General features: G+C 42.7%; 1 protein-coding gene across 1 annotated transcript in view; it reads right to left on the bottom strand.

The window, feature by feature from the left end:
* Window positions 1-620: 620 nt before the first annotated feature.
* VWDE (von Willebrand factor D and EGF domains) overlaps window positions 621-11,601 on the bottom strand; it is a 77,625-nt gene continuing 66,644 nt past the window's right edge. Inside the window, exons 24-31 of the mRNA XM_061586215.1 lie at window positions 10,112-10,207; window positions 8,785-8,880; window positions 7,426-7,521; window positions 5,242-5,337; window positions 5,044-5,139; window positions 3,351-3,446; window positions 797-900; window positions 621-694 (exon numbers count right to left, since the gene is read on the bottom strand). Of these exons, the coding sequence (XP_061442199.1) occupies window positions 674-694; window positions 797-900; window positions 3,351-3,446; window positions 5,044-5,139; window positions 5,242-5,337; window positions 7,426-7,521; window positions 8,785-8,880; window positions 10,112-10,207 (701 nt within the window). The 3' untranslated portion in view covers window positions 621-673. The remainder of the gene's footprint in view (window positions 695-796; window positions 901-3,350; window positions 3,447-5,043; window positions 5,140-5,241; window positions 5,338-7,425; window positions 7,522-8,784; window positions 8,881-10,111; window positions 10,208-11,601) is intronic.

Here is an 11,601-nt window from a genome sequence, read left to right as displayed (position 1 = left end):
ATAGAGGTGTATTATGTTTGATAGGAATATTTTACCAACCAGTTTTGCAAAAATCAATCTCCTTGGTTTTCAAAACCATACCAAGACTTCTTATGGTCAGATTCTTTGCTTTAACAAACTTGGAGTACTCTAGCCCCTTCCCAGACAGAGAGCACAGTGCTGGGAGATGCAGTGTAGCTTTCCAGTTCTCTGTCAATCAAGCCGTGAATTGAGTGTACTTGCTACTATGCTGAGCATGCTGCAACATACTCAGCCATTCATGGTAATGTAAGGCCTGCCTTGACCTCACCTAAAAGTATCCAGTAACCCAGTCCCCCTGGGTCCCCACGTACAATGCCACTCTGTTTCTGCTGCAACACGTCTGTGCCCCATGAGCCTGGGGAGGTGCAGGCCACTGGATGTTCATAGGTGAATCCTTGGCAGGCTTCTGCTTTACATGAATAGCCGGGCAGGTTGCAGCATGCTTGGCTCAGCAGCGTTTTGTCCTACACAGAGTCAGGCTGGTAGAGAAGGGAAGAACTTCAGTACATTCCTTTGAAGATCAACTCTGCACTCTTCATGTGGAAGGGGCTGGAGTGTGCAGTTTATGTAATGGTGACTCAAGTGAAGCTCTCCACTTCCTCGGCCCTGGAGTCCATCCAGCACGATTATTTGATGCAGATAAATTTATTCTTCAAGCATGACGTCCTTGTACCTTGAAACAAAAGCAAAAAGCCAGGACAATTAGAATGCAGCTTAATTTCTCCACAAATCTCTTTCGTCTTTCAAAAGTATTGAGCATTTGTACTATGATTACCTGGGTTTTTCCCCCACATATGACTCCAGTGTAGCCAGGACGACAAGTGCATACATTAGGCAGTATACATGTACCTCCGTATAGACATTTCCGGTTGCACACAGCTAAAACATACAAAAGTGCATGTGTTTTTATCTGGCAATCAAAACATACCCACTCTGTAAAAAAGAGAGGCCCTAATGATTCTGCAATAACCCCTAAGCACGGCGTAGATGCTACAGGTCAGCAAGCCATGTGGGAATACATGAATTATCTGATGGTTTGAGGTCAGAAAGAAGGTCCTCTTTCAGCTTCCACATGGTCCATAACTTTAGAGCAACCAAAGCAAAGGTTTCAAGGGTGTGTAGCTTTGCTAATGGCTCAGTCACTCAATTACAGTTGCATCCCTGAAAGGTGATTTTAAAAAATGATATTATACTCCTCAAAGACTGTAAGAATATTTATGTATAGACTTCCCATGGCACTATCCTGGAGATGCTAATCTTAGACACATTTGATGAATGTGTAAAGAAATACAGGAGTACTGGACAGATGAACATATAAGAGACAACAAGGTACAGGCTACTAACAGATACAATTGCTTTGCCTTTAGGAAAGCTTGATTGTACAATCCCAATCAAGAATCATAAAATGTCAAGAAGTATATTGATTGCAACCTGTTTGCTAGTGGCTCAATACTGAAAGCAGCAAAAATATTTTTTGCCAACAATGGAAGAGTGGAAAAGGAATGTGTGTGGCACAGGATTTTAATGTATAAAAATGGAAATGGGCTGCTTTCAAGTCCATCCTGACTTATGGCAACTCTATGAATAGGGATTGCATGGTAAGTGGTATTCAGAGGGGGTTTACCATTGCCTCCCTCTGAGGCTAGTCCACCCCAGCTGGCTAGGGCTTGCTCAGCTTGCCACAGCTGCGCAAGCCAGCCCCTTTCTTACCTGCAACTGCCAGCTGGGGGGCAACTGGGCTCCTTGGGACTGTGCAGCTTGCCCACGGCTGCACAGGTGGCAGGGCATGTAACCCCTGAGCCACTCACTGTGGAGGTGATCTTTAGCTGACCCTTGACACACAGGAGACACGAGCGGGCATTTGAACTCAGAGACTCTGGCCTCCCAGCCAGGCTGGCCTCCCCACTGTGCTATACCAGCAGTTTTAATGTATAAGGGAACAGTTTTAACCTCAGCTGGAGAAGGTGCCTCAGAAACAGGAGTAATTGCTGCTCTGTTGGTGAAGATAGAGATACACAGGTGGGAAGATATGCCACTGGAAGTCCCCTGGCATTCAAGTAAAAAGCTCAGTTGATGCAGATGATCCGCTGGTTGATGTAGATGTTCCACTGAGGTGTGTTGAGTGAGTGCACAGAGCTGACACATCCACAGTAGGGATGGGTGAGAAATTCAGTTTGCATTTCAAGCCAAATCTACCAAATTCACACTTTCCCAAAAGTATGAGAACCAAAACCCAGCCACCCTTCAAAATTTTCACTTATTTGAATTTTGCAATGCAGTTCCCCAACCAATGTTTACAAAAACGAATTTGCTAGGAGAAAGTGTGCATACAAATGAATATATGAGTGTAAATAACACACAAAAATGCATTACATTTGGAGAAATGGCTTGCAAAAATGTGTACTTTAGTCAAAACTGCCTATAAAAATGTTTATTAGGAGAAATTGGCACTAAGATGCTGAATTTTCATGAGCATGTTTTTTTTTAAAAAAAATCACAAATTGCTGCAGAAATGTAGTGAATTGAATTTAAGATTGGAAAAATGAGAAACTGAGATAACCGAAACTGACAGATCTTTCTATCCCTACTACACAGCCCTTTCATTTCCCCAACATGCCCACAGAAATGGAGAGACTCTACAATGGCTCTTGGCTGAAGTAGTTAATTCCCTCCAATTGACTACAATGGGAGGAGGAATGAAGGACACCCCCCCGCCGCATCTATCTTCCGTGGTGAAACAGCAGGGCAATGGATGTAGAGGTTGCTCTGCCAGCAGATCTCTTTGCACAGTACTGGAATAGAAATGCTAATTATGAAAATGTTAAGAGGGAGGTGTGAAATATAATCTAAGCATGAAAGAAAAGTAAGTGTTTGAGTTTCAAACATATTGTTAACCTATTACCAAGGATTTTAAGAGCATCTTTTAAATGTTAGATTCAGGGCTTTATCATTTTTTTGGAATTTAAGTTATGATCTAGTGCCGAGGTGGGAAACAGGAGCCAATCAGAGTGATGGATCCAGAAGTGGCCAGCTCCCCAAGAGCCACTTTGACAAGTAGAAGGGCTGCCCATCTGTCACTCACCTGATATCATGTGACATCAGCAGGTGATTGAAACTTGAAGCCACAGTGTCAAAGAGTCTTCCTTTGCAGCTATAGTGAAGAGTACTTCATCTTGCAGAGAATTTTGAAGGTCTTTCATAAGTTATTTCAACAATAAACACCAGTTCACAAGGGGTGGCTCTGGATGCAACATGAACCAGCAATAAAAGCCCTACAAAAACACCGTTCCCCCCCCCTTCCCGTTATCCAAACATAATAGCCGACTCACGTGTTTGACAGTGAACTCCTTCCCATCCTGGAGGGCAATGGCAAGTACTTGGCCCAATACATTCTCCTCCATTCCTGCACTTCTGAAGGCATATAGCTGTATAAGGCAGACACACACATAAAGGGAATAGCCCTGATGGCTCAAAATCTGTGCAAGCAACGAGCAAATAGTGCAGGGAGGTTTATGATCAAATTATGTGTGCTGTTCTAAAAATGCATCTACAAATTACATCTTATTGTTGAATAAAATTATTTTAAGCCGCACCTAGCACAGTTGTGCTATTCCTTAGGAGGTACCGGTGATAGCTAAGTGTTTGCAAGAATGATTGTCAGGGTGAGACTCAAGTAGGAATTTAATGAGGAGGTTTGATACTAAAAAGATCCTTCGCTGGCTATGGAACTGGACTTAGAGGATGTGCAAGACAGAACCTGAATCCTGCAAGCACAGTCTCCCCTTGCCCTACAACAGGGGTGGGAGGCCTTTTTTGCCTGGTGGCCCAGGTCGCTCTTTGTTCCCACCCCCACCAGCCAACTTTGGCAGGTGGTGGGGACAACAATCCACCTCTCAATCATCTGATGTCATGTTAGATGATGGATATGTGGGTTGTCCTGCCCAGCTGCAACTGTCCCTTGTACAGCACTTCGCAAGGGTCTGACAGCCACCTGGTTGTCCGGCGCTTGGGAACCAAAGTGCAAGGATCAGCCCTATAGTTGGCAAGGCTCCACACATAGGGCTGGATAAGCTCCTTTTTACAGGGATAAGCTGCGCGATTGAGTTTTTCGGAGAACTCAGGCGCACAGTTGATCCAGCTGCGTCTCTATCTGCCGCATCTCTGATGTCACATATGACATCTGATGTGGGACAGGTGGGCATAGTTTTGGGAAAACAGTCTCATTGGACAAACTGAGACCCATGCTGGGCCAAATTTGACCAATGGGCCAGAAGTTCCCCACCTCCGCCTACAGGTTGAGAGGAAGCAGACTATTTCTGAGGTCTCTCTCTCCTATATGCTACTTCAGGGAGGGGAACCTGTGGCCCTCCAGATTTTGTTGGATTACAACTGTTGACCATGGTGGCTGGGGCTGAGTCCTCAAACTTTTTTGGGGGGACATAAATTTCTCATCCCTGAACTATTTCCATCTGCCAGTAATATTCCTTGCCCTCTCATTACCACCATCCCACCCCTGATATTTCTCTGCAAGGTTAGGGGGCCTCTAATAACTGTCTGATACTCTTAAAAATGGCGTTTTCTAGCTTTTATATATGAAACTGATGCATCCTAATGTTGACCTCATTTACATTAGTCTGATAAAGCTGGAGTCTAATGTCTTCTGGATAAGAAATGGGAATTCATCTCAGAACTGTGGTAGCTCTTCAGAAAGACTGATGGAGACATGCTGCGCCAGTGAGATACTGAGCTGAGCATCCAAAACCTGTTTGCTTAAGAGCAGAGATAAACAAGGAAATCTGCACATGCCATTTTGGAAGAGAAGGTAAGACCTGCTTCCAACATTTAGACAGAAAAGCCGTAAAAATCACATTAAGCAGCAGTGGAAAGATGCCCTCCAGTCACAACTGAATGTAAATGAAACACTACTTATTGATGCAGCTTGGACTAAGTGCTTTTTATAAGCCCAGTTTAACAGGCTTCCCTCTTTCTTTTCTTTTTTTAGATGCTGAGAATAATACATACGTGCGTTACATCTTTTGCCTCTCCACCCTGATGGGCAGGAGCAAATATTTGGCCCCACGCATCTTCCTCCGTTCATGCACACGGGGTCACAGATACCTGAAATCAAAGAGCAATTAGAAAATACTCAGCACGTGCGATTGAGCGGGCAGCATTTCCCAAAGCCAGCCAGCTGAGACTTGCATTTTGAAGAAGCCTTACTTTTTTCACACCGTCTGCCAACATAGCCATCAGGACAGGTGCAAACATTATTTCTCATACAGTGGCCGCCATTCTTACAGGGAGGCTTGCAGATGGCTAAAGACAAAGAGATACAGAAGTGAGGTAGTGGTTCAAGCATTGCATACTACAGGGGCATATCATTTTTATTTCCTTTTGTACAGAGGTCGGGATCTTGAGGAATGCGGGCAGAACATGGTCCTCCAAGCGTCTCTGTCTGGCCCACCAAACTCTCCCTAGGCCACACCCTTAACTGGCCCTGCTTCACACCCCAAGTGTTGTTCACTTCCTGCAATGTGTCCTTGAACTCTGATAATGTCTCTTACTTGCCTAGATGCAGGATACAGAGGGATGTGTCAGTGTGTGCAGAAACTAGCCTACTGGTTTGTATTTGTTGCTCTGCACTTTTGCCTCTGGGTTCGCCCAACACTGGCATGTGGTCCTCAGAAGGTTGCCCAGAAGGAATGTGGCCCAAGGACTTTAAAAAGTTCACCTGATCTAGTTGGATCGGAACCAAATTATTATTATCTAAAATTTATTAGACGCCTATCTGGCAGGGAAAATCCTGTCACTCTAGGCGACGTACTGAATGTATAAAATTCAATGATGGGTTGAGGGTGGGAGCTAATCAGTTCTGTCCAGCTTGTTAGAAGGGCTATTGCAGTTCTCTAGCCCCCATCAACCGACTGTCAGCATTTAGGCATGTTCTTTCCCTAGCAGCACAGTCTGATGGAGATCAAAGGTGGAGCAGTGCCCACTGAGTGGGTCAGGTATAAAGTTAACATTATACATTAAGGTCAGAGTCTTGCTAGAGCAGATTCCTCCCCACCACCACCACAATCAGGCCAAAACAGAGTAGGGTGAAGCCTGAGGGTATTTAAACCTTCCGTCTGGATCCGGCAGTGCTCATGCAACACATTGCTTTATAAACTGTGGTCACGCCCTTAATCCAGTGCTTCCTTAGTTTATCCATCACTCAGACTACAACAGATACCCATTTCCATTGTTCCCGCCAGGGGTGTTACTAGGCACTTAAAGGAGCACTGGCCCATGTTACAAATTTGTATATGCTAATTTATATATATAGATGCCTCTGGGAAATCAAGCTGATAGTTGCCTGGAGTCTCACCAACGTTGCACTTTGCAGTGCATCCAACCACACTATAACCAAAGTGATAAATAAAACATAACTAAAAGTGTGTGTGTGTGTGACAGATCTGGGGACCACATGACCACAATGACCTATGACTCGCCAGTGATGTTCCTATATTAATGTATATATGGTAAGTGTTGTTGTTTTAGAAGATACATGGTAAGTGGAGTGAAAGAGGAGGGGGAGTGAATGGGCAGTAGAATGCGAGATGATTGGCTGAGTGTTTAAAATGGCTGAATGTATAAAAGGAAGAGTGAGAGTGGAATCGGGGGGGAGAAGAGAACTGAGTGGGTTGGTTGGTGGGGTTTAGAGAGTTGTTTGCCAGGAGGGAGGTGGAGTTCGGATTAGTATTGAGTAAAACCATATGCTTATGTGCCTTAAGAAGAAATCTTGTTAATCTTGTTAGCTTTGTTATCTGTAATAAATACTTAATTTGGTTTACCAAAGGCCTGATCCTTGGCTGGGGTTTCACAGACCAGAAGGGAGGGTAAGGTAATGACCAAGGCTGAAGGGGAACTGTAACAAATGGTGGCAGCGGTGAAGAATAACAATACCAGTATTCAGAGTCTCTGGGAATACTAGTATTGGGACGTTACTGGTGGTTGCCTAGCAGGGGGATCTGTTGAGATCTGTGCTAGAGCGGGGAGAGAAACCATAAGAGAGAGCGGTCCGGACTGGTGGAGTCCCTGGTGGTGCCTAGAGACAGGCAGTAACCACGAGCAGGTAGTAACCTGACAGGGAGAGCCAGGGAAGGATGCATCACACCAACCACACTATAACCAAAGTGATAAATAAAACATAACTAAAAGTGTGTGTGCGTGTGACAGATCTGGGGACCACATGACCACAATGACCTATGACTCGCCCACCCTGGGGCATCCCACAGCAACGGCCTTGGTGCCTGCTATATGAACCAGTTTGGATCTATTCCATCATTGTTTCCCTGAAAAATAGAAGGGGGGGACACCTTTAATTATCACTTTCTTGTTTATAAATATAACAAAAAAAATTACCATTCTGACAATAGACACCGAAAAATCCATTTGGGCAAAGGCAAATGTTTGGTTTAATACAGGATCCACCATTGAGACACACTGGGTCACACACCGCTAGAGAAGCCAAGAAAGGAAGAAATATTTCCTTTTTAAAGTTAAGTGGAAGCACATTTAAACAAGTGCAATGAAGCTTTTTCATTTCACTGCATGCAAATGCTCTGTTAAGTCACTTAACTATGCTCTAACAGGAGAAATAATAGAAGGGTAATTTACTTTGGAGGAAAGGTTGCTATTCCTCCCAGGTCAACAGGATGAAAAAACAACCTATGCTTATTTGCAAAGGCTGTTTATTTACATATATGCTCGTTGAGAAATGCCTTTTCACTATGGAGATTGTAATTAACAACCAAACATCCTCCTTCTCCAGGAGAACAAAACACACACACACACACACACACACACACAGAGAGAGAGAGAGAGAGACAGAGAGAGAGAGAGAGGGCTTAGATTACTTAAAAGAAGGCAGGTGGCAGTTCTACCCAGTGTTTAAAAATTGTGTGAGAGTTACAAGAAATTGTGTGAAAGATTATTAAAGCTGATCTTGTATGCATAAGAGGGCATGTGATTTTCAAAGCTATAGCATGCCCTGCCTTCTTGGGATGCAGTGTCAAGCTACATCACAATGATAAAGGTGTCAGATAATTTGTTTCTGAAGTCTATGGCTTGGATTACATTAACAAGGAAGTTCACTGGAGAGTTTCTTGCCCCCTCCTCCCCACAGCAGTGACCTGCATCCCCCTCAAACCTCTCTAGAAGGTTGGAACCCCTCCCTCAAAAATGTAGGATGAGGTGCAGGAGGCTGCTGATGGGAACAGTAGGCAAGAAATTTCCATCTGTAAACTTCCTTAAGTTAACTTATCTTAGGATCCAAACTCAATTTTGGGCAATTTCCCCACTTACCCAACAGCCCCCTATCTCACATTGTTCAGGAGGGTCCTCAACCCTTCAGAGAGGCTTATGAGGATATACAGGTGTCTGAGTGGAAAGAAGGGGATGGGAAATTGTCCTTCCGTGAACTTCCTTAAATTAGCCTTCTTAGGATCCAAGCCAATCACTTGATTGTTATTTTACATTCCATAAAGCTCCTATGGACGTTTTCCTGAGTGAAGTTCCTGTGGGAGCCAATCCCTTCCCATCCACACTGTAGCCAATCATGGACTGCACCAATATATGTCAGAAATCTAGTACTTCAAAGCCTACCTCTGTTAACATAACCATTTGTGATATCAGATGTTTTGAGCTCTTCTTGCTTCTCTTTGTGGCCATGTGCATATGGTTCTACTTCAAATAAACCTCCTTTGGGGTTATGATTTTTACCTGTGCTACACGTAGGTCCATTCCAGCCAACTCTGCACTGGCAGACATCTGGGGTAAGACATCTGCCGCCATTTTCACAATGCCTGTTGCAAACCACTGTATCGAGCAAAATTTTTAAAAAATAAATAACTGGAAACTAGTATGAAAAAGTGTTGTTGTCATATTTTATAGCTATCATGCATCCAAACAATTTTGCAGCTTTTGTCTAAAAATGCCTTAATGTCATGATTTTTAATGAGAAGTACACCTCAAGATTTTTTGTTGGATCCAGTCATACTTAGAGCAGATTCACTGAAATCAAAGAGAACCGATGATGCTTATATTATCTAAAACAGATAAACCTAAGCAACCCTTTTGCTAGGAACTGCAAGTTCTTGTGGATATTTGAAGCATCCAAGACCAACAGAACAGATTAAATTGTCCAACTGCTAAAGCCAGCCAGTTTTCATTTTGCCTAATCGAGGAAGGAGTCCATAGACATGTTGGTAGGGGTAGTTATCTTCTTGCTGATCTGATTAGGGCTTTCTCTGCTGTGGCACCCATCATATGGAATGCTTTGCCAACTGAGAGGCATCAGAGCCCATCATTATACAGCTTTATCTGGTTGACAAATATATGGCTTTAATTAATAGGCCACAAATATCTGAGAAAACATCTCCAACCTTATCAGCCTTTTCAGGTGTTAAGATCTGCAGAGGAGGCTTTCTTGGTAGTTCCACCACCCTCAAAAGTATGTGAAAGGCAGCCCAGGAGATGGCTTTCTCTATGGCAGCCCCTAAATTGTGGAACACTCTCTCCACAGAGGTCCATCAAGCATCTTCATTTTACAGCTTCTGCTGTATGCTGAAAAGTCACCTCTTTTCCCTAGCATCTGACAATTATGGTATTTTGTTTTGTGGGACCCATCTCTTTTGCTGAATACAAACAGTTGCATTTGAACAGCATTTATAAGATGTATAAGAAACATAAATAAATAAATGGCTCTAATTAATTTATTGCTAGCTTAGTTTTGTGTTTTTGGATGGCTTTTTTGGAATAGGTTCTGTGTTGAGTTGTGAGTTACAATTTTGCTTGCTGTTGTCTGGTTTTTATCATTCTGCTGTTGATACTTGTCTTGAATTTCCTTGGAAAAACTGAGATGGAACAGAAAATTTTGCTATAAATATTAATATTAATAATAATAATAATAATAATTTACTTGTAGTAAATTCATCAAGAAGTTGTTGGGGGAACAGAAAATCAGAAACACAGAGTACCTCTTATGTGTATGCTGTTTGCTATGCAAAGATCCTTTGTTCATCAAAATCTCACATTTTTAATGACTTACTTGTTTCACAGTGTGGACCCACAAACCCGTATGGACAAGTGCAAAGGTTTCTAGCCAGGCATGTTCCTCCATGTTGGCAAGGAGGGTTGCAATGTGCTGCAGGTGCAAAAGGAGGCTGGTCAAGATAACAGCTCCAGGAAGTCAATTGAAATCAGAAACTTTTAAACAAAAGGTGTAAAGAAGAAAGGGTTTCTACAACCTATTCTATGCAAAACATTTGAAATAGCCATAATTGCATTAGAGAAACAACTGAAACTACTTCTTGGAACATCAAACAGAAAGAGAACCTATTTTTAGCATGGATCAAACTTAAATTTGGATATGAATGGGCATCACACTGATGAAATCAAGAGGCTACATGGGCAAATGTCAGTGCTGCACTCAATCTCTGTGGGTTTTTTTTTTACTGAACCTGTGTTGTCTAAGTAACTTGATGACAATAAATAAGCTCACTGGAAAATTTAAGCCCCCAAGGGCTATTTTATTTATTTCATTTTGTCCTGCCCTTCACAGACCCTCCGTGGTGCAGAGTAGTAAGTGGCGGTAACGCAGCTGAAGCTCTGCTCATGGCTGGAGTTCGATTCCAACGGAAGGAGGAAGTCGAATCTCCAGTAAAAGGGGTCGAGGTCCACTCAGCCTTCCATCCATCCGTGGTCGGTAAAATGAGTACCCGGCATATGCTGGGGGGTAAAGAAAGGCCGGGGAAGGAACTGGCAATCCCACCCCATATATACGGTCTGCCTTGTAAATGTCACAAGACGTCACCCTAAGAGTTGGAAACAACTTGCACTATGAGTGCGGGGACACCTTTACCTTTTTCACAGACAAGTAATCCCAGGGTGAGTTACATAATCCAAGGACAGTACATACACATCATAACACAGTAAAACAAATCAAAATAACATTAAGACCATATTTTATAAAACCTTCCATAACTTACTCCATCTGTTCCTTCTCACCATTATAACTACTGGCCTACTGTATTAATCATCCTCCACATCAAAAGCCTACCGGAAGAGGTGGGTCTTTATTTGGCCTATTCCAAATGAAACACGCATTTGGGGATAAGGGATATTTTTCACTGAACACTGTATACGTAGATAATATGTCAAAATGTCTGCCATTAGCAAAATGTTGAAAAACACAGAGTCTCTAAGAACATGTATATGTACAAAAATACATGGATGGATATTGATAAGATGGTGAGTTGGGAGGTGTCTTTTAACTAGTGATGGAGAAGAAATTCAATTTTGTTTGCATTTTAATGAGAAACTACCTGACTTGTACTTTTTTAAACAATGCATGAACCAAAACACATCCATCCTTCCTAATTTGCACTTCTCCCAATTTTGCAATGAAGTTCTTCAGCAAATGTGTAAAGAAATGTACACATTTGAGTAAAGTATGCCTTAAAATGCATGCATTAGTAAAAGCGACAGAGTAAATGCATGATATTAGGGAAATCGATTAAAATGCACATATTAGTCAAA

Source organism: Rhineura floridana, chromosome 10 (assembly GCF_030035675.1).
Source record: "Rhineura floridana isolate rRhiFlo1 chromosome 10, rRhiFlo1.hap2, whole genome shotgun sequence".
NCBI lineage: Eukaryota > Metazoa > Chordata > Lepidosauria > Squamata > Rhineuridae > Rhineura > Rhineura floridana.
The sequence above is the reverse complement of the archived record's forward strand: the minus strand, read 5'-3'. Positions and strand labels throughout refer to the sequence as shown.